This window comes from Electrona antarctica, assembly GCF_951216825.1.
Source record: "Electrona antarctica genome assembly, chromosome: 3".
Taxonomy (NCBI): Eukaryota; Metazoa; Chordata; class Actinopteri; order Myctophiformes; family Myctophidae; genus Electrona; species Electrona antarctica.
Genome location: NC_136808.1, coordinates 36,089,163 through 36,113,659, shown reverse-complemented (window position 1 = coordinate 36,113,659; position 24,497 = coordinate 36,089,163). Strand labels below are relative to the sequence as shown.

General features: G+C 41.9%; 1 protein-coding gene across 1 annotated transcript in view; it reads left to right on the top strand.

Moving 5' to 3' along the window:
* slc12a4 (solute carrier family 12 member 4) overlaps nt 1-24,497 on the top strand; it is a 50,607-nt gene that overhangs the window by 3,003 nt on the left and 23,107 nt on the right. The window contains exons 2-7 of the mRNA XM_079497319.1: nt 18,338-18,432; nt 19,566-19,694; nt 21,419-21,565; nt 22,431-22,485; nt 22,810-22,940; nt 23,695-23,933. Coding sequence (XP_079353445.1) covers nt 18,338-18,432; nt 19,566-19,694; nt 21,419-21,565; nt 22,431-22,485; nt 22,810-22,940; nt 23,695-23,933 — 796 coding nt within the window. The remainder of the gene's footprint in view (nt 1-18,337; nt 18,433-19,565; nt 19,695-21,418; nt 21,566-22,430; nt 22,486-22,809; nt 22,941-23,694; nt 23,934-24,497) is intronic.

The window sequence follows — 24,497 nt, the reverse complement described above, 5'->3', positions numbered from 1 at the left end:
CACTATAAGTGGGTGATTATACCTAAAATGTTATAAGAAGATTATAATGTATTATACAGTAAGTATGTATGTAATGCATTATAATAGACATGCTAGGCCTCATATGCTACTGTAGAACAGTGGTTCTCAAGTGGTTCTCACCAGGGGTCCTTGGGGGAGTTCCAGGTGGTCCAGAGCAAAATGTGTTAATATAGCATCACTCATTTTTAACCAGTTTATCTATAAATATGTTGGTTATTCAAAAATAGCAGATATACAAGCTTTATTTTAAATCTTGAAAGAAATACAAAACTTCTCTTCATGGGCGTCCTTGGTACAAAACATTTTCAGATGGTAGTCTGCAAATACATATCAATGTGGGGGTCCTTGACATGACATACTTTGAGAGCTACTGCTGTAGAAAATGCAGTGGTGGAAAAAAGTACTCAATTGGTCTACTACAATACTCTATTACAAGCAAAAGTCAGAAATTCAAAATGTATTGGCATCAAAATGTACTTAAAGTACCAAAAGTTAAATTACTCATTATACAGAATGTCTCACTTCAAGTTTTCAAATCTAAAATATTTAGAAAATAGCAGATCTACAAGCTCACAATGCGTCACACCGCGATGCATTGTGAGCTTGTATACCGGCTATTTTCAAATAGCCAAAATGTATATAGGGCTGAAGTGGTTACTGCATGTTTTGTAATAATTATCCAAATCTAGTAACTAGTAACTAAAGCTGTCAAATAAATGTAGTGGAGTAGAAGTAAAAGTATTGCAAATTTGAAATACTCAAGTGAAGTACAAATACCTAAAAAGTGTACTTAAGTATACAGTATTTAAGTAAATGTATTTAGTTTACTTTCCACCTCTGAGAAAGTGTTGGTGAGAAGTGCAGTAGTGTAGTAGAGTAGAGGGGAGACGAGCATGCTTCAGTGGGCTCAACAACACCATAGCATTCCAGCAATCCAGCCTCGGAGGAGGTCGGGATCTCGGGACACGGCGACCTAGTTGTCTCCTTGGATTTGTGGAATGCATGGAAGGCATCGCTCTATAAAAGCGCGGAGGAATTCTTAACCACTTAAACCCCGGCGTCCTTATTGTGGGGAAAATATTTTCAGCGAAAGACTTTTCACCTCAATAACAGAAAACACTAGTATCGAGCCCTGAGGGACTCCGGTCAGCCATGATATATAGGGTTTAAGTGGATAAGTATAACTAACCGCCGCCAAGCAATGCTGTAATTCAACACAGTTCATATGCATATCAGGATTGTGACAGTGTTTCAACAGTGGTATCTTAAATGTAGTGTTACCGTTAGTCAAAATAGAGCTGGTTTAGTTATTTTTTTTCTCATTATGTCCTTAATTGACCTGGAAGTCTGTTGTTGTCCCTCTCTGATTTTGTCTCATTCTTGCTCTGTCTTTTCCTCTACCTCCTTCTGCTGATCCTCTCTCTCTCTCTCTCTCTCTCTCTCTCTCTCTCTCAGCTACATGAGCACCGACGAAGGCTGGATAGCCAAAATGTTTGTCCATTTTAGGGACAGTAATAAAAAAGTCAACTCAATCTTGCCACTCTGTAGACCCATTACTGTTATAAATGTTGCTGATCTAAGAGGAAATCGCATAAACACACAATTTACATCAAATGCATGCTTTTTAGGCATTTATTCCTACTTTTACTGGACGTTTTTGAGTGGTGCATCCGTCCGTCCAAGCATGAAAATAGTGTTATAGCGTTTGTTCACCACCAAGTGTCAGTGACACAGCCGAACACACAGACACACACAGGCCACGGAGGAAGTACAGTACAGTACAGTACAGTACAGTACAGTACAGTACAGTACAGTACAGTACAGTACAGTACAGTACAGTACAGTACAGTACAGTACAGTACAGTACAGTACAGTACCACTCACTTCAGACAGGTCTGATTTTTAGAGATATGTGCTCCTACTCTGACCTATATGAAATTAAGCTGGTGTACAGTATATTCCTATTAATGTATCCAATTTCAGAGAGATCCTATAGCAGTGGTTCTCAACCAGTGGTCCGGGGACCACCAGTGGTCCTTGAGGAGGTTGCAGGTAAATGATGAGTTGCTAACCAAATGGACCCTTATTAGATCTTTAACGCTTGAGAGCGTAACATTAAACCAAATGGACCCTTACTTACTGCCTTACTGAATTTGCAAGAATTAAACGCAGAAAGAACAAAAAAAATTGGTAATTTGATCAACGTTCAAAGTTTTTGGTCTGAGAGGCTAAATGTCATCAAATGGTGGTCCGTGGCTCAAATGCTGAATAAATAATTGGCCTTGATATGAGAGGTTGAAAACCACTGTTCTCAACAAATGACAGGGTACTGTAAATACCATAAATTGTGACATAAGTATATAATAAATAAATTGTGTTTCAAAGGAAATAGGACAATATTTGTGTACGTTTGTAACTCACTGAGTGGATAAAATAGCAGATCTACAAGTGCCTAAACCACTGGTGTCGCCCCCCCCAACTGTATTTAGGCTGGTGACACGCATGAAAGGAAAGGGTGGGGATGAGGACTCCACTCAAAGGAGAGTGTGTGTAATGGATGAGTTCATACTTCATAGTGTGGGTGGTGGGACCGGGTGTACTTTCTATGACTGAGCCACAGCATTACATCTGATGGAGTGTGTTTCACAAACAATGAGTCATGGACCGATTCTTTATTTATGGGTCACGAGTTGAATGGGTCCTACATTTTCTTTCTGTCATTATTTCAAAAGATTAAAAAAACAGAACATATAGTAGCCTAAATAATGTCAGAAATAAACAAAAATCCATTTTATTTTCAATGACTCTCCTTAGAAATTTAGAAATTGTCATTGTCACAAATAGCATTGTGAGCTTGTAGATTGGCTATAGTCACTATTAAATAGGACTTAAGTGGTTAATTGTTCAGGTTTGGGTCCCGAGGAGAACTCGAGGTGAAACGAATCTTTTGGATCTGGAGCTTAAGCGAGTTTGTGAACCACTGGTGTAATGTAACGGGTGAGTTCATAGTGTGGGTGGGTGGGTCTGGGTGTACTCTATGACTGGGTGGGTCTGGGTGTACTCTATGACTGGGTGGGTCTGGGTGTACTCTATGACTGGGTGGGTCTGGGTGTACTCTATGACTGTCTGAGCCGCACAGCATTACGTCTAATGGAAGCAGAAGGGTATGGATGGACTGTCACAGTGCTGTGTCTGTTCAGCCCTGTGAGCCCGGCTCTGTTCTGCACAGGGCAGCACTGGACTGAACACTGCGGCCATTGTGGGCCCGAGTTGCACTCAGCCTAGTTTCAGGGTACCTCAACGCCTAAACAGGCGAAACCTTGTTTTTGTTGTTCGCAGTACACACGACAACACACCATTAAAATACAATTCACCACCCACATTACTTCTAAATCCATTTACAGACAGACGGCGACGTGTGGAATTGTGTTATGCAAGCTGTTGAATTGTATAAATCTAATTTCCTCATTCGTAGAAGGCAAAGGGTAAACGAAGAGAACATTACAGTGATTTGTCTACCTTTCAGGCTAAAGCATTCAGGAGTTAACCACTCTTAGGCTGAGCTCACACCTTTCATGCAATTCTCTGTGCTCGTTGGGTGTTGTGTCATGGCCGCCCAGCGGCCCAATGCATTTCCAATGGAGGTCACATGGTTTGACCCAACATTGTGTTGTGTGAGGGGGAGGGGCGGACGACTGCGCCCCTCCCCCTCACACAACACAATGTTGTGTCAAACCATGTGACCTCCATTGGAAATACATTGGGCGGCCATGACACAACACAACATGCATCCAACGAGCATCCAACGAGCACGAGAATTGCATGAAAGGTGTGAGCTCAGCCTTAACCTGGCATTCTTAGTGGATAGCCTATAGCAGTGGATTCACAAACTTTTCAGGTCGATACCCAAAAGAAAGATTGGATGTTTGCCCGGGACCCAAACTAGTGAAAATAGCAGATCTACAAGCGCACAACGCTTATTTTTTTACATTTTGTGCCCACTGCCGTTTACGTTCGTATTTTGGGTATGTCCATTATACTATAAAAAAATAGCGATCTAAACTTATAGATCAGAAATGTTTTGCTATTCGCCACACAACAGAGTACAGTATATAGGGCTTAGGATACTAACAAAAGGCCTCCAGGTGTGATGGGTGTTTCAAAGTTTTGCCGCAAAATGATTCAGTCTTGAGAGAGGAAACGTTGCGGCCGTTCTCTGCACATTGCTAGCCAGAAAGCCACTTGGTATTGTGGAAAAGTACTACAAACCCATGGCCATGACACATGTGGGACTTCTGTCTGCCTCATGGCCCTTAAGTTGGAACCTCTCTGTCATTATGTCATCAACATCACCTTGTAATATAACCCATTTAAATGGTTGTATTACAAGGTCAACATACCCTTGAGCAAGGCACTTAGCTGGCTCCATGCCAGTCTTTATCTGCCTGTGTGTGTTTGTGTGTGTGTGGCATACAGGGCACAGTTTCACAAACTGCCGGTCGGGAGACATTTTTGGGTGGCGGACCCATTTTAATTTGCGTCGCACTCGCAAAAAAAAGTTTTGATTCCTACCTTTTTTTTAAATGAATTCTAATGAAAATATATGAATAAATTAAATTAATTCTATTAAAAATAAAACATAATAAAAGAATAAGAAGTAGTGAAAATAGCAGATGGGCTATTTTCACTTCTGGGTCCTGGGAAGCTAAAACGTTTGGAACCACTGATGCAGCCGGGCATTGCTGAAAAGAGAATGCAGCCAACAGCATGCGTGCAGTCAGTGTGCTTATGCTTCACAAACGTCCACAGGTTAAGAAAACAATAGCAGCTGTAATCTAACCACAGCCAATGTGTCTGTGTGTGTGTATGAATGGCTGGTGGTGTGGTGTCCTTGTATTGAATGGCAACAGCCAGCTAGGGCTCAGAGAAGAGAGAAGCCATTATGGAAGGGCTGTAACAGTATAGTACAGTATGTGAACAGCAGAATGCTGCTGCTTGTGTTTTCCTGGCTGATCTTGTGGCGTGGCATCCATTCCTGTCATTCTGTTGACATGACATGACACTGTGTGTGATAGCGCTCGCCCTATGGACAGATCAGCACCGGGGCAGGGCACAAATGTGGAACTGCTGACAGAAGTTAAGACAGTTTGCACACACACACACACGCACGCACGCACTCACGCACGCGCGCACACACACACACACACAGCTGATTTGTGAGTGTCCTGGGAACCAGCACATCTCTTTAGAGACAGCTGAGTGCCTAAGCTGAACCATGAGACGAGTGACAGAAAAAGACAGATGAAAATAAAAAACACAGCCTGAAATCACCATTCAAAACATCTAAGACACGGGCATGGCATGGGCATGTAATATATATATTGTTGTTATTATTATTATTATTATTATTATTATTATTATTATTATTATTATCATCACAAATGTTCATCAACTTTCAAAATGCCACAATTTTTCTAAAACTTGGTTAATCCATTCTTAACAGAGTACAATAACATGTCATAGGTTTGTGCTATCAGTCAGAGAGAGAGAGAGAGACAGAGAGACATTTTGTTGAGAGTAAAACTACATTGCTGTTGAAGGATTGTTGTGGCTCACAAGCAAGATAACTCTGTCTCAAGGTCAAAAATGTTTTTGCATAACTATAGTTATGCAAAACTATAGTTACATATTTATAGTTATTTAATTAGTTATTGTCTCCACCAGGCCGAAGGCATGGTGAGAGAGTATGTTTTGCACTCCGTCCGTGTGTGTGTCCGTCCGTGTGTGTGTGTGTGTGTCCGTCCGTCCGTGTGTCCTTCCGTCCGTCCGTTACCAGCTAATCTCCGGCACCGTTAACCCGGTCGATGCCAAACTTTGCACACACACTCCCTAGATGCCAACGATGAACCTCTGCCCCGCATTTTCCAGAACGGCCTGTTATAGCGCCACCATGAGGCAGCTTTTCACATTTGTTACCTAAAACTGCATCGATCTGCGTGAAACGTTGCATGCACACTCCCTAGAGGCCAAGGACAAACCTTTGACCTGCATTTTCCGCATCTGCCTTTTATAGCGCCACCAGGAGGCCGACTTTTGGAAAACACATTTTTGGATATTACTCCTCCAGATTCTGTCCAAAAATCTCACAAATCGTTACACAGTATCTCTATGGTCATGTGCTCAAGTCGGATCTGTCCGATATTTCATATTCCACCCTAATTGGCTATAATTGCCTTTCACAGTTTGCAAGATTGCCCCGTTTTGAACAAAAGCCTCAAATCATGAACACAGCATGCAATTTACGTGAAATCTTTCACACATTTTCTTACTAGGCTGAGGAATATATCCCACCCTTTTCACATTGGCCTGTTATAGCGCCACCAACAGGTTGATTTTTTCAAAACAGGTTGATTGGAACAAAATGCCTCAAATCATCCAATTGCCATACAAGGCAAACATGTTTATATTACTACTAAACATTTTGCCAAACATCTCACACAGTCCTATCCTCCTGGTGGAGACCTGTGCCCAGAAGGGCACTTTTTCTAGTTTAATATAAAATGCTGTCATCAAAGACATTTTTAGTAGTAGTTTTCCTGTATTCCTACAGTATACTTTACAATGAAGTCTCTTCACATCCATAAAGCGTGGAAAACTGTCTTTGGTCTGTATTTGGATACCAACCAATACCAACCATAACACATAATTATTTTGAGACATTTACATCATGCATTGTGTAGGCTACTATGTTTTATATAGACTAACACTCTGGAAATAATGACAGCAAATGCAGACATTCATGTTCATACACACATTTTCCTGGGTGTGCACTCAATATACAGTAGTATGTTGTCCCACAGAGCTCCCACAGTATCCTGTTGTGAGTGATATCCAATCCTTACACCAGCGTTTCGCGAGTCTAGCTGTGCTATGCTTTTAGAATACTTTGATAATATTTGGAATTCATCAATATCACTTCAGTGTAACCACTTAGTCTTAGACCCTCGATACAGACTTGAGTTCCACTGTACTTGATGAGTTATTTTTCCATAGACCAACTCTTCACCAAAACAACGCTTTGTGAGCTTGTTTCCCCCCAGAATAGGGATCAGTTTTTCCTAATGGAAACTAATATTCTCTCAAATCTGCCTCCGTGACATACTGTGTCTTAGCAAGAAAGATATGCATATTTACGTACCATAAAATGACACAATCAACAGTGTAATTAAGGGGTGCCATGGATGAAAAGGTTACTTACAGTCAGAGGTGCCCCTGAGTCAAAAACGTTTGAGAACCCACTGCCTTTCACCGACCAGTAGAGCTGCCGAGGGGCTAACTAGCTTATAGCTTTTGTTCACAGCTTTGTGACATAGTAGCCATATACAGAAGTAATAATGTGCACAAACTGCACATGCATTGTTTGGACAAAAACTGTACTAATGATATAGTAGAGAGATATTGTAGAGCTTTGTGCAAAATGTTATATAATTATTTTTGCTGAATGCTCACACATGTGGATGCTAGGGTCCATGTGGTGAACAGTGCAGTATCAGGTTCTGTAGGTTGCAGCCAGTGTCAGTGTCTGGCTACCAGGTACAGGCCCTTATACTGTAGGACCACTCATTTATTCTCTTTGCAAACATCTCTGACTTTGTTCTGGGATGGATTTAAATAACTGTGGCTCCAACAAAGATGGCAAAGATTGTTCACTTAATTGTTGAATATTTGTCAAATATGGATAACATTTAGCTAACATCTGTTAACATTTGCACTGCCTGTAGTGTGGACTGAAGTTCTGAACCGGGGATCTTACTGTTACTGAACAGAACAGTCACTGTCCCCAAGTGCACCCCTCCTCCTGTTTGCATGCCATTGCATCAGCTTGCATAAATATCTTAACCCATTAAGATCTGAGGCAGATTTGACAAATGTCTTCTAAATCCTAACGTTTTCCATGTCAAGGGCCCCCCAAAATTATATGTATTTGTCTGTGGACCCCCCATCTCAAAATATTTGTGCCAGGGACCCGCAGAAGCAAAAATTCAAGGTAAAAAACCCCCCATCTTATTAAAATATATATTCAAAGATCTGCACACATTTTCACGATCTTTTGAAAATATTTAAAGAATCGACACACACACACACACACACACACACACACACACACACACACACACACACACACACACACACAGAGAGAGAGAGCTAAAATATAAAATAAATCACACAGATGCTGTCCTGATTTTAATTTAAAAGAAATGTGCATCCACTGTGTCAAAGAAATGTTTCAGCTGCACCAAAGCCTAGTGGGCTGTCCTTTTGGTATTGTTCAAACTCTTCAGCATTATGCTGACAGTGCTGCATGGTATTAGAATTAGGTTCTGTTGAAAGACACCGGATTCTGCAAAGAAAAGGCAATTAAAGTGGGAACGTTTTTAAGAAAATGGAGATGAGAAATTTACCTCTTGTAGAGACATTGAGATAAAATATAATAATATGAACTAAAAAACATTGCATGGATGCACCTGGGATGTATCCCAAGGTCATCGGGGTTTCGGGTCTCGCAACATCATACCCCTCACTCGGGTGACCCAGCCGGGGTGATCAAGTCCCGACTTACGTCCCATAGCTACCCACGATCAGTCCCATTAGGGAAAGATAGGGTCTGCCGCTCCCAAACTACTCTGCCGGGACTGGGAGGTCTGACGCGTGGAAGGACTAGGCTCTGTGGGTTGACTCCTGTCTGGGCCCCTCCTACGTCTCACCAGGTCCACTCCTGCTCTCACCAGTTGCAGCGCAGGACCTGTGCGTTGCACCAGACTCCCAGAACCAGACACTTCATTCAGGAGCGGTGGATTATTGAGCCGCAATGGTTCCGCAGGCTCCACCGGCAGGGAAACGGTGGTGCTGCAGGCTCCGCTTGTGACTTGAATGGACTCAAGTTCATTCATTAATTTCTTAAAAATGGCTTTAAAAAAGGTTTAATGGCATATTGCTGGGTATGGCAAATAAGCACTTTCAGATGAGCAATTGATAAATAAGGCATCTAGAATTATTTCAACCTATACCCTAAGTTATCTGGGCACTGATCCTCAGTATCTTATCAGTAAACTGTTTGGGCAATTTGTTACAAAATAGTCCATTTGTAACAACGTATACAGCTACATAGACTATTCATTCAAGCCCAGATCAGTGTGGGGTGTGTCCAGAGCTCTGCGTAGGTTCTGCCAGGACAGTCCAGGGTGCTGTCCAGCCTGGGACCAGCTCAGGTAGGTGTGTCTCTTCACCAGCCTCCTCGTGTGATAGTAGGGAGACAACTGGTGGGCTGGAATGTCCAGAAACGCCAGGATCAAAACGTCCTTCTGTTCATCAAACAGACGGTAGCTGCACACACCAGAGGACACACTAGAGGACATTACACTCAAGTTGTATGGACAGTTTTATTTATAATGACCAAGAGCCACAGGGCAGAGAGTATAATACTGTATACATGTGATACAGTATACACTTTGTATAATAACACACAGCTTCATTACAATACTTCACTTCATAACACAAGCAATAAAACAATCTAAAATGCAAATAAAGGGTTCTAAATGAATCAAAATCAATCAAAGTAATCATTGGGCTATAACATCAGCATTATTGCCCCTACCTGGCCATCTGGATCTCTCTAGACTAGACTATAGAGCACCATTCACTCTCCAGGTAATGATGGCTGATCACACAGATGATCTTTCTGCTGCCACAGATCACATCTGTAATGTTCTCTATGATGGGTTTACCTGCAAACAGAACATTTATTCAAACCACATCCAAAAACACTATTTCACTTCTTGAGAGACAGACATACACATAGTATCACATACTGTAATAATAATGCCAACACAGCACAGACAACACAGTTTTTCAGACAGATGTCCCTACTCACTACCTGTTTACAACTGTTGGTGACAGAAAGTGACAGACATATTTAAATAATTACAGTATTACTTAAAGACAGAGAGAGGTTTTTGGTTGTTGTCCTGCAAACACTGCTGAAAGTCAGCATTAGAACAATCACAAGCTAAAGGGTTTTCATTCATTTTAATATACCTGAGAGCAGGGAGAAAACTGAACACGGAGACATTGATCACTGTTAACTCATTGTTTGCTCAGGTCCAGCAGAGAGAGTCTAGTCAGATTGACTTGTGCTGAGCAGCTTAAATGATTCATTTAATTTTCACCTTTAAAGTTTAGTTTTTGAAGCATGGAGAGATACATCGTCTGGCACTTTGGAAAGGTAGTTCCAGTAGAGGTTCAAATGACTCAATTGTGTCATTTGTTTTATTGAATCCTTAGACGGTTCAGTCAGGTCATTAATCGGATAAATCCAGGTTGGTTAGCTGAGTACAACGTGACAGTGTTTCTAACTAAGGTTGGCATTGACTCTACCCTGCATGATGAGTGTCCTCAGTGTGGATATTTTGCAGACAATATTTAAGAGATCCCTGTCTATCCACATGTCCTCCAGCCGCGTTCCTGGGGGTCTGGAGGTTCCGGGGACCCCCACACGGTAACTCGACCGTTTCGGACGCAGGGCGGCTCGCCGGAACCGGGCCGGCACCCTGTTTCCTCTGTATTGGAAAGTACTGTACACTAAACCTCTTCCAGAGTGACAGATAAACACTAGAAACTCTGTTGGACACACAAAACATACTGCTGCACAGTGCATGATATCACCCCACTCCTCCACGCCCTTCAATGGCTTCTGGATCAGCTGCCCAATTCAATTGTTCCTTTGCAACCTGAGACCCTTGCACGGACAACTGCTTCTTCCCAAAACAATCCCCATTACTACATATTCACTGTTAACATTCTTTCATAAAAATACACTCTGACATTTCCTCCATTAAAAATACACTGAGAACCACAAATGTTGTGACTTTGTCTGCCTTTGCTCCCATAATTTCCTTCCTCCACTTTGCGACGCGTGGCGCTAGGATGAGCTGCCGAAGGCGAAATTCTAGTTATTTTACAAGTCAAAAAAATCTAATGTATCGTTATAAAAATGTAGCCTACTTAAAGCACCAAAAGTACTCATTATGAAGAATAATGAGTGAAAAGTGCAGATCTACAAGCTCACAATGCGTCTTGAATGTGACACATTGTGAGCTTGTAGATCAGCTATTTCCAAATGGCCGAAATGTACAGTAGTATAGGGCTGAATTAGTTAATTTATGTTTTGTAATAATAATCAAAAATGTACAAAGTGACTAGTAACTAAAGCTTTCAAATAATTGTAGTGAGTAGAAGTATAATATTTGCCTTTGAGATGTAGTCGTGGAGAAATAAAAGTGCTGAAAATTGGAAATACTCCTCCTCTCTCTCGCCTGCAGCTAATACAAAATGCTGCCACACACGCACAGGTTTACATAACATCACAGGTAAGATTAGTTGCTCGGTGGTGTACATTTTCAGTGAATTTAACCCATTTTGACCTGAGATCAGATTCTAAAAATGTCTTCTACATCTTGACAGTTTTCTGAAAAAGCTATGTTTCTATGTCAGTCGTTCTTCGATTTTTCAAAAATAGCAGACCTACTAAAATAGCTCGTAGCGTGCCACCAAGCTTGTAGATCTGCTATTTTTCAGGGGCGGCGGTGGCTCAGGGGTAGAGTGCCTGGATGGTAACCGTAAGGTTGCCAGTTCGAACCCGGGCTCCCCCAGAGTTACTGTCGAAGTGTCCTTGAGCAAGACACTGAACCCCTAATTGCTCCCGATGTGCTAGTTGGTGCCTTGCATGGTTTCCGCTGCCATCGGTGTATGAATGTGTGTGTGAATGGGTGAATGTAATGCACAATCTCTGTAAAGCGCCTTGGATAAAGGCGCTATATAAATGCACCATTTACCATTTACCATAACATAATGCTAACACCAAAAGGGGTTCCCGCGCAAAATGGGTTTACATCATTATTTACTCAAACCTTCAAATTAATAATGCAGACAATTCACAATGAATCATAGTTTCCAGGATGATTTTCAGAGCACCATGAAGATATTTCTGTCAAAGGAATTCAAATGTTGAATCCTACCTGAACTGCTAAAAGTCAGTGGTCACCATCCTTCCAGTGTGATACAGTGAGAGGAATGAAGCATCATTTGAGAGAGTTCATGTTCATGTGACATTGAAGTTCATTTGTCCACAGCACAGCTGGTACCTCAGAAGTAACGTGGTGTGGCAATAGTGGAGAGAAGTGAAAGAGGAAGAATATATAATCCTCCTCCATTTTGTGTAATTAGTCCTTGTATTAGGTGAGCTCCATTGGCCCTCCCATTTAGTTAATTTGTGTCTTTTCTCCACACAGCGGTGCACCTCCACCTTTGCCCCCTAAAGGTCAATGTCACTGTCGTTATCCTTTCCCTGTCATTAGCAGACATCAAAGAAACAGCAGTGGAGCATTCCACTGTCCACTGTTCCCCATGAGCCACGGCCATTACAGCTAATGATGGCCTTATTGCTGCTTTTCACTTTTCACCACAGGTGCAGGAGCAAGTGAGAAAATATTCTGAACCAATCTGAACAATTTGCTTAAGTCTTAGCTACTGAAGAGCTGATTTTTTTAAATTGTATCTATCTGTATCTATTTTTTATTCCGTCATTGTTTACACAGTCTGTACTTTTCTCCTACTATTTCAACTGTTCAAACCTTAACGAGAAAGAATATGTGATTTTAAGTTCATCAGAGCATAATCGATCCCAAGCAGTCTGACAAATATGTCAAGTACATTCAAAACTTGGATCGGGGTGATCCATATTAATTTTATGTAATCTTGAATCTTTGTTTTCTCCCAAAACTTCTGAATTAAAAGGCTCATCCTCCTAGGATTTTACAAGTGAATTTATTCTATTGTGTTCCAGCATCACCAGCTCATTAAATGGGATATCAGTAAAAAGTGAATTCTATCAGAAACTGTTCAGAATCTCTAAAACGACATTGATCCACATTATGTAACGTGTTTTGGATTCAGCCAATAGGGTTTTGCTGTTGGTGGACTTTATCTAATAACTGTATAATAACTGGCATAAGAAGGCATGTCATGTGCTTTTCCTGATGATTAAAACAAGATGATCAAATGAACCATTACAATACGTGTGCTGTTAGCGGTGCAGGAAATCAAGGATAATATACTAGTCATACAGTAAAGTATAGACATTAGATAATACACTATACGACTATAGCGTACATATTCCTGGCTGAAAGCATCACATAAAACCGTTTACTCACCTTTAGCATGGTTGCATCTTGTGCTCCTATACCTCCATCACTGGAGGTATAGGAGAATGGACTGAATTTGTACATTGATGGAGTTGGTGCACTTTGGTTATGAGAAAATACAGATGCACAGATGCGCCATACGCACGCATGTTTACGTCCACACAAATGTATATGTGTGTGTGTGTGCGCTCGCACAAACACAGCAGCCACCATTGGGGCACCACTAGTATAGGGTCATTGATGCCAGCAAACCATATGAGGTAGAGTGAGTTAAGCTGCATGATTTCTCTGCTTCTCAATGTTAATTCATAAATGTTCATTAAAGAGGAAGTTTAGTAAAGAGGCTTTCACATCCTAAGGAGCTAATGGAAGGATATTGTTTTCCATGCTTAAGCGGCTTTAGAGCATGCTGACACACTGGCTTTAGGCAGTAGTGGAAGAAATGCTCACATTATTTACTTAAGTAAAAGTATCAATATCACAATGTAGAAATACTCTCTCAAGTAAAAGTCCGGTATTCAAAGTTTTGTTTGAGTAAAAGTTACAGTACCAATTTCACAGGTTTTCAAATGTATAAATGTATACAGAAAATGGCCAATCTACAAGCTCACAACTCATTGCCTTGCAATGCGTTGTGAGCTTGTAGACCGTCTAGTAGTAGCTAAAGTTTTCAAATAATTATAGTGGGAGTAAAAGTAAGTAAAGAGATGGAGTGGAGTACAAGTAAAAGCATTGAAAATTGAAATTAAAAAATACCTCTAACCACTGGCGTAGTGGCGTTTGGCTAATGGATGTACAATTGTGTTGTAAGGGTTGAATGTTCAACAACTCGACAAGCTACTGTTGTGTGCAGAATTAAAATAAGCCGTCCATGTATAGTGTCTTGTAGACAAGGGAAGGTTCTGACACCTGCTTATAGTGACATTTTAACATCGAAAAAGGATGTTCCACAAAGTATTTTGTCCAGGAATAGCTGTGCTGCGTTGGTCTTTTCAAGAAGGTTAGTGCCTGAGGGTAAAACCAAAATGAGGAAAAGATAATCTACCCTGGCTGATCTTAATTGCATGATTGTATCATTTACCCTGAGGGGACGTCCGACTATGAGGAAGCTTTCCATCTATCTATCATGAACTTCAAAGACATTTAGGTGAGTTAATAGATGTTTTTTCTTTGTGAAGAGTCTACAAAGCAGATGGGTGTCAGGTCAATTAATCCAAGCTAATGCACAGACATGAAAAGATGACAACAACACCAACATTTCAAACAACAACATTTCACATTTTTGAAATCACCCAAATCCCCTACAAGTCCATTTGGTTCAATTTGTACAGTCTCTGACTTAAAATAACACCCAGAGAGAACTAATTGTATCAAATACATACATTATAAAGGTTGAGAAACACTGGTTTTACATCATGCAGGTTTGTGGAAAATAAAAGCACATGAAGTTGTTCATGCTCCTTATTGTCTCCTCCTGACGTCACTGGACGCCTGCAGGAATGCTCACCTTTACGTTGTTGACTTGTCTTTGATCCAATCTGTGCGAGTTCTGGCACAGAGGCACCCGCTGACGTGTTGGGACACGTTGTGGTAAAGTCCTGCTGCTGTTCTCCACTCACAGCAGGGGTCTGTGTGCCCATTTAATCTTTAATCTCTTTAATTTGACGTCCAGTGTGAGCTCACTTCTTTCACCGCAGCCCTCCGTCACTTCAATAAGGACCTGGCAGGAGGTGGCTTTTATTGTTACTGGGATGGGATGACAAACCAGTCAAATACACACACACACACACACACACACACACACACACACACACACACACACAGACTGCGTGTGTGCTCGTCTGTCTGTCTGTCTGTCTGTCTGTCTGTCTGTCTGTCTGTCTGTCTGTCTGTCTGTCTGTCCAGAGTAAATGCCACAAATCACTGGACCGTTAGCACTGATACGTTTGTGGCCTACACTGCCAGTAGGCACAGTCTAGTAGCCTACCTACATCCACTAGTTTTCTTTCACATATGTTTTAACTTACTTCATAGAATCAATGGGACAACTGATGTCGTATATGAGCGGCGGTGGCTCAGGGGTAGAGTGGCCGGATGGTAACCACAAGGTAAAGCACCTTGGCTGCCTAAAGGTGCTATATAAATGCACAATTTACCATTTACTGAAGTCACAGGCTGGTCACGTGATGAAGTCTGAGAAACATTTGAGTAGATTTTTGACGAAGCCCATTGCGTTGCTAGTGACTATATGCCCTCTTCTGGGGTCAAGCTGAGCTGTGAAACTGATGGCTAGTTGTCTACTGGCACACAGACTATGGCCTATAGGCGAATTGTGGTGTGCTGAGGAGGGATGCGTCTGTGGCTGGACGTTGCTCCTCACCCTCGCCAGCTCATCACAGGGGATAGGAGGAGTTCTTAGGATTGTGTTCAGCTTCTTCCTATCCTCCTCATCCTCCCCTCTGCGTTCAGATTGTCCAGTTCAACTCCTTCTGCTGAGCTGGCCTTCCTTCCCTACCAGCTTGTTATTATGCCACCATTTATACAACAACAACAACAACAATGAGGTTGAAGCACAGCTGGAGATTTCAAAGCAGAATGCCCACCTATCTCTGAATGGCACTAACAGAAATCTACCACTTGAGGGCAGCATTTGCCTTTGGTTTTGCGCTCATCTCTTCCCTGTGTGAATGCAGTGACATCGGTGCAGTTTAAGCTGATATGTATATTACTGTAACAGTAGCAAAGACACTGCAATACGAACGATGAATGAATGAATGAATGAATGAATGAATGAATAGGCCTAATTTAATGTTTAATACCAAGTCTACTGATTTACTGTGATACACATACATGTAATGCTTTGTTGTGGTAGTCTATGCTGCCTTGATAGCAAGCCCCCATTGCAATTAGAACTGCAGACTCACTCCCAATGGTCCGCCATAGACTCACCTCTTCAGACTCCACCTTAGCCCGCAGGACTTGGCCTAGCCTCGACGACCTTGCAGCCAGGCTTATGGAAAGGCTAATAATGTCATTTTGATAGCATTATTATGCATATATTATGTATTTATGTAGACAGATGCCAGGTCATTATTGATCTTACATCCTATAGTGTTTATAGTTTAAATGTATGGGCTACTGTTAGGCTGATCATTGGTTCTTGGTGTACTGTACTTGTGCTCCTAGATGACTATTTCTAAGCATTTGACGTACCTTGTGTACATGGCTTACTGAAGTCATTATGGATTAAGAGTGTCCTGCCTAAATTGTAAATTGTGTGTGTGGCATATGCAGTACACTTGTTTGGAATTTGGATGCGTTTGCGTATCTCATCTCATGTGTTTCCATTTGTATCCATAATCATGCACACACACACACACACACACACACACACACACACACACACACACACACACACACACACACACACACACACACTGAGCTCCACACTGCACGGTGCTGATGTGAGTGTGTGTGTGCCCATATTTGCTCTGCTCACCATGTATAGACAGTAGACACACATGCACTCTGCAGTGGTGTGTACACGTTCTGGCCCATCTGGGTCCATTTGAACACTCAGAGTTAAATTAACTCTGGTCATTTGACTGTGTACTGTGTGCCAGTCTCCCGGGGTGACTGGCTGCTCTGGATGGTCATTGACTATTGCCCCGAGACAGAGCACACTGTTACTGCCCAGTGCCCCCACACACGCTCACACATCCAACAACCCACCCACCCACCCACACCCACACACACATGCAGTACAGCTATGATCACACACACCAGCAGCACCCATAGCAGTGAGACCAGGGTACCAGGTGAGTGGAGGCTAGTGGGGAAACGGAACCAGACGTCTCGCTAAAAAGAAGACCAATAGAGAAGAGAATGGTGATAATAGTACAGTATGGGTTGTTGAGTTTCATGCTAATTTAGTAGTCTCTGTTGTGGATTGAATTCAGTCTCTGAGCAGGAGAAAACATTGTGACACTTGTAATGCGCTAATTGAAAAGTGATCCTCCAGATTTCTAGGTAATGAGGTGTGTGTGTGTGTGTGTGTGTGTGTGTGTGTGTGTGTGTGTGTGTGTGTGTGTGTGTGTGTGTGTGTGTGTGTGTGTGTGTGTGTGTGTGTGCGCGTGTGCGTGTGCGTGTGCGCGTGCACGACTGCATATCTGCTTGAAGCTAAAGGTGCTGTTTAACGAGACTGAGGTCTGATTATCTCTCCTTTTGTCACATGGGCTTTGATTTAATTTGGTTGGCTCTGTTTTAGGAATGATAACTTCCAATACAACAGATTTGTATTATTTATTTATTTTACAGTTGTAGAGCATTGCATAGATCAGGGTTAATCAAAGTGGGTGCCGTGACACAAGTCCAGGGGTGCCTCAGAATACCTTGATAATATTTGGAATGTATCAATATCACTTCAGTTTAATACTTAGTGAAACAGACCTGAATTGCACTGTACTTGGTGCATTCTTTTTCAAGCTACTGTACACCAAATCTCTTAGGAAAAAAGTGTTTTTGTGAATGTTCCCCCCTCATCAGATTCACATATTTACGTACCGTAATTATGAGTTATTCAGGGGTGCCCTGAGACAAAAGAGTTTGAGAACCACTGGCATTGATAGATGCTGCTGTTGTTTGTCTGAATTCCGTTCTTGACGCAAGGAAGTGCAGTTATGCGTTAAATGCAGAGTTATGTACTGTAGGCACAGAAGGAGTGTTGTGTTGTGTTGTGTTGTGTTGTGTTGTGTTGTGTTGTGTTGTGTTGTGTTGTGTTGTGTAGTGTTGTGTTGTGTTGTGTTGTGTTGTGTTCGACCTGCGTAAAACAAATGCTATTTGGGGCTTCAGATTTAGCTGTGAACGGCAGGTCTATACAACACCTGCAAATGTGAAGCTTAAATCATTGTTAAAGAATGTGCAGTAAAGTTATTTTTCAGGCACCACTCTGCTCATTTGTATACACCGTATGTGAGTCAGTTACTAGTTACAGTATGTAAAATAGTCTCTCTCTCTCTCTCTCTCTCTCTCTCTCTCTCTCTCTCTCTCTCTCGTAGGTCAAGGGAACCACAAGGAGGATAGCCCGTTCCTGAACAGTGCAGATGCTGCCAAGAACAATGACTTCTATGACAGGAACTTGGCTTTGTTTGAGGTTTGTTGAAGTACAACAGTATCTCAAATATGTAATTTGTGAGTGTCAGTCTAGTTGAGATTGACAAAACATGTTGCGTAACAGAACATACAGTATGAAATTTATTTTTATTTTTTTGACCCGGGAGGGAGGTAAACGAAAAAAAGAAAGAAAAAAAAGACCACTCCTCTTTCAATCTGACTGTTTTTTTCAATCATACTGTAACATATTATACACCTAAATGAGCACAGTGTGCACATCATGCATTGTATTAGTACAGGTGGTTGGTTGAGAGTGGGTGGGTTTGTTGCATTTGGTCCCCAGCACGTTCAGGAGGCTTAACACTCACCACTTGATATCAACTCCTGAGCTATAATCAGACCCATACATCACTATCAACTTTATTGTCACATTACAGGTGTAAAAGAGTTGGGGAAATTATTTTGTGCCATGCTCATGCTTACAAGTGTCATGCTTAGTGTCAAGCCCAGCCGGTATGGACTCATGGGACACTTTATTTCTTTTTAACATTAACAATTTTATTTAACCTTTATTTAACCAGTAAAAACCACATTGAGACTGAAGTCTTTTTTTACTAGTGTGGCCAAGAGAAGAGGCAAAATAAGTGACACAGCTCTGCCAGTAACAATAAATACAAGACAATAACCGGACAAACATGCAACACTCATAAATACAGTACCCACTATCGAAGAAGCTCAAAGGGAGAACAGGAACGTCTAATAACACAACCAATAAAGGCTAATATATAAAAACTAAGCAACGAAATTTGCTAATAAACTAAAAAGCAAGAGAACCAACATTTGCTATACGTCAAAGCAGGAGCAATGTTTGGGAAGTGTGCCCATGGCAATCCTTTTAAAGCTCACTAGGGGAATCACAGAAGCCAGTTTGAATCTGGTCTGTAGGTCATTCCAAGACCAGGGTCCAAAAAAAGCAAGGCTTTTATTCCCAGCCTCAAATTTAGAACAAATGTAAAGTGGGAGATTACCAAGAATAGCTTTATAAGTGAGAATACACCAATGTAGCACCCTCCGAGACGTTAAGGAGTACCAACCCACTAGGGCGTACAGAGTACAGTCATGAGTCCTATAGTTGGTTAAAGCTTTTCTGACCAATGACCATTCTTCTCACAGGAAGAGCTGGACATCCGTCCCAAGGTGTCGTCTCTGCTCAGCCGCCTGGTCAACTACACCAACATCACCCAGGGAGCCAAGGAGCATGAGGAGGAGGAGAGTGCAGCCTCACGCAGGAAGGCCCCCAAGGTTAGGGGCCAGGGGTCAGGGCATGATCACAATGCATGGTCATTGTGTAAAAGTATACTTTTCCACAATGACAATTTCCTGTCTCTGCACCCTTACCAACTTTCTGTCTTAACCTGGTGCTTTTATTTTTGTTTTATGGTGTCAGTGGAACATGGATCGGGCTGAATCCTTGCATACATTTGGAGTCGTATATCATAGATACAGTATGCCATACTGTAGAGACGATGATTGACATCACAATTTGGCCGCATGAAGACAGAAATCCACACTGGAGCCACACTGACACCTTTTCCACCGGTTGGATCCCAATGGGAACTGGTTCTTAGTCCATGAGCCAGAGCTCCAAAATTGGAACGTTAATTGTGAATTGAGTGGACAAAACTATATCTATATTAAATTGTTTATAGGATCAATATAAGTAAATGAATATATGATGATCCCCTTCCACACGTTTTCATATTTTATATTTTTTGAATATTTTCCTATATATAATGCCTCATTTGCATATTTGAAAAATTAAAAATTGTATTAGAATAAATCATTGTCTTCGTGTAAGTGGGGAAGTTTCATGGTGATAACAATCTAATATAGGTATGGTTTTGTCCACTCAATTCATAATTAACGTTCCAATGTTGGAGCTCTGGCTCATAGACTAAGAACCACAAAGAACTGAACCGGTTCCCATTGGGAACCAACCGGTGGAAAAGGGGTCACTGCTCCATTGTAGAAACCGAGATCGACATGATTCATTTTATTTTTATTTATTTGAATTCACAGTACATAACAGTGTGGATTATGTTCTTTATGTCTCCTGCTGGTTGTGCCTCAGAAGTTATAGAGTATTAGTCAGAGACGTGCTGGCCATTGGGAAATTCGGGACAACTCCCGAACTGCCGGTCCAGTCCAGGCCGGTCTGGGCCAACCGTTAAAATAAATAAATAAATAATAATATTTAATTTATTTAATTAAAACAAAAAATCCCTTTTGTGTAAAACAATGCAGCACTGTCTTCTGTGGCAGGTATAAACATGACATCCATGGACAATGATTTTAGGTCACTGTAGGACCTAAAGTGACCTAAAATGCGCTCGCACGCCCTTGATTCGACAAGGGCCTTTGGCCGCGTGCCATCAGTTCACCGGCACGCAGCCTTTGGCCGCGCGCCTAGAGGGCCTCCGCAACTCCACTTCCCGGGCTGAATTATGGGCCCACCACGTCCCTGGTATTAGTACTGTCTAGCAGATTGATCGTTATGTGCCAAACCAACAACTGATTGTGCGACAGACTGACCCTAAAAAAACGACATTAATCAATTCAATATGATCAATACGCTTGTTTCCTGAAATGTCACGTTCAATATTCAGCACATGTTCAACCCTGACCTCCAATCCACCCCCCCCCCCTCCTTTTTTGTCCTGGAAAGCAACAAAATGACAATTTCACCCACTGATTTACACCTACGTAAAGCTCTCTCTCTCTCTCTCTCTCTCTCTCTCTCTCTCTTCAATTCAATTCAATTCAATTCAATTCAATTCAATTCAATTCAATTCAATTCAATTCAATTCAATTCAATTCAATTCAATTCAATTCAATTCAAGGCTTTATTGGTAATGTAAACATGTGTTTACATTGCCAAAAAACTAAACGATCAAAACAAAATGTATGTACAATTGAAAGTCAGAACCTCCAATAAATCCATTTCTCCCTCTCTCTCCCTCTCCCAGTCTCCCAACATGGGCACTCTGATGGGAGTGTACTTGCCCTGCCTGCAGAATATTTTCGGCGTCATCCTCTTCCTGCGTCTGACGTGGATCGTGGGGACGGCCGGCGTCGTGCAGTCCTTCCTCATCGTGCTCATGTGCTGCTCATGTGTAAGTGCAGTCCTTCTGCAGCCCTTTTCATTCCCCAGTTTACTATGCATTAGCACAGGGGTTCTCAACCTTTTGGGCTGGGGACCCCCAAAAATACATGTCTCGTGGGTAGTAAGTATATTATGAAAAGATATTGTGCTTCTACTTATTCCTCACACATTCAAAAACACAGCAAGCACAGCAAACAAAGAATAAAGAGTGCAAGAAAGAGCAATCAAAGAGTACAAAAAAGATGTAGGCCTACATATGTAGTAACATATGTAGGCCTACATGTTTTCCCTGTAGCAAAGTTAAATGTAGGCAAGATGTACACAGATGTAGGCAATAATACTCCTACTGTACGTACACGCAGAGCGTCGCAGACACAGATATATTAACGGAAATACAGTATATTTGTGCGTGTACAAATAAGCACACACATGCATCATTTCACACAGAGTTCAAATGGTGTCAAACATCACCATGAATTTGGGTCACCAGCACGTATGCATTTCCAACCAGTCGATAAATCCTGCAAACTACTGTGTCAGCTGATACACACTGGTTACATAATACAGCAGAGATGATTATTCAACAGAAAGAAATAATTCAGTCCCGTAAGCTGTCATGGTGTCACTCTTTGAAAATATGACATTTTCAGCAAAAGACCGTCGTAAGACAAAGTATAAAGTAGGTTTCAGGGACTTGCGTGGGAGCTGTTTTCCAGGAGTTGTTTTAGAAAGGATATGTTTGCCATGACCACTCTGTACGTGACCACACTCAACCTTTTCTTTTCAATCAATTTTCCATCCCTGTGTGTGTGTGTGTGTGTGTGTGTGTGTGTGTGTGTGTGTGTGTGTGTGTGTGCGTGTGCGCGTGTGTGTAGACAATGCTCACGGCCATATCTATGAGTGCCATTGCGACAAATGGTGTTGTGCCAGGTAATTATACTGACGATACAGACAGTATTATTCTCTCTCTCTCGCTCTCTCTCTCTCTCTCTCTCTCTCTCTCTCTCTCCAGACATAATTCTTCTTTTTTTGACCAACAAAGTGTGAAAAGTAAATGCGTGAAGCCGTGAACGGCATACATGCCAAGGTAACGCAAAAATAATGATTAAAACGCACAGGGTGGACCAAATGTAATTGGACAAACAATTCCTCTGGGGGGCAGCAGCACTTCACCAATGAAAGTGGAAGGACCTTTCATAATGCCTCCATGTATGCGTGCCAATAATAATAAGAATACCTTGTGATTTCTTGCAGCTGGTGGAGCATATTTCATGATCTCGCGCTCCCTGGGCCCAGAGTTTGGAGGAGCTGTCGGCTTGTGTTTCTACTTGGGCACCACCTTTGCGGCTGCCATGTACATACTGGGAGCCATCGAAATCTTCCTGGTTAGTCTCATCAAAATGTTAAGAACCTCTTGTATGATAATGTACTTTGAAAGTAAGTAGATGAGACTCTACTGCACTATAGTACAAATAATGTAAATCAATCATGATTTCATTTACATTTAACTCTGGTGTCCCCTTCTTTCCCTTTCTTTTTTTTCTTTTTCTTTTTTTAATGTGATTCAAATTGAGTTTACCTGGTATGAAGTGTAAAAGTAAAATTGACTTGACTTGATCGGTATGTTAATTGTCCTCCTACTTATGAAACTACATGAATCAGCAGGATGTGGCACGGAAGTGATATAATCTGTGATATAATGTTTACAACACATGGAACCATTTCATTTTTGTTATTAAGCTTGTGCAGATATGATCTGCAACTACTCGGAACTGAATATCATATGATCGAATGTCCTTGAGTTTTATGGGATTACAGCCTCATGCTGAGGAGGTGTTTGTTCATTCTCTTCTTAAGGGCATGATACTACTTGTCTGACGTCTCCAACCACAGCAGGTGGAATGCTGTCCCATGTTGATCAAGGCATTTGGCGTTGGATTTGGGGATTGTCAAGGCGTGGCATGGTGGTATCCACCGCGTGGTATGACCTGGGCCGTGAGCTAGGGGTAGCAGTGCTTTGAGCTCCTTTGGACAGCTGGGAGTGTGCATCTTGTAAAGAACACTTTCTGATGGCATACTGCTTTAGGGCATAATCCTCATCCACACATTTTGTCCTGTCCCTGTCTCTTTCTCTCTCAGAAATACCTACTCCCCCAGGCGGCCATTTTCCATGCGGACCCCCATGGAGGTGGCGGTGCCATGCTGAACAACATGAGAGTGTATGGCACCATCTGCCTCAGTCTGATGGCCGTGGTGGTGTTTGTTGGCGTCAAGTATGTCAACAAGCTGGCCTCGCTCTTCCTGGCCTGCGTCGTCATCTCCATCGTGTCCATCTACGCCGGAGCCATTAAATCAATCACTCACCCACCACCGTTCACGTAAGTTCATTTTGTGTTAGACATTACTTCATGGAAAATCCCATGTTCCAGTAGGTTTGAGTATTTGCCAGACCACAAATAAATGTACTAAACTACAGTACATGACTATTAGTGCTCACGTCACTTATTGCCCTACAGTTTATTGATCCGGTACTAACAGGGTGACTATATTATGCCACCTGACCCTATGATTGTTTATGTGCTGTGAAAACGAGGTAGAGCTTTTTTTACCATGTGGCTCTGCAGGAATCTAGATTCTTGTAAGAGGGTCGGACTCTGTGTCTACAACGTGTCTGTGTTTCTGGACTAAACTTAAATCGCTGGACCGATTCGGTGCCAGATTTCTTGCACACTGTCAGTAGGCCACAGATGTACATTCATTATTGTCTCCACCAGGCCGAAGGCATGGGGAGAGAGTATGTTTTGCACTCCATCCGTATGTGTGTGAGTCTGTGTGTCCGTCTGTCTGTGTACAGCTAATCTCCGGCACCATTAATATTCCATCCTAATTGGCTAACATTGGCTTTCAAAGTTTGCAGGATGGAACAAAAAGCCTCAAATCAT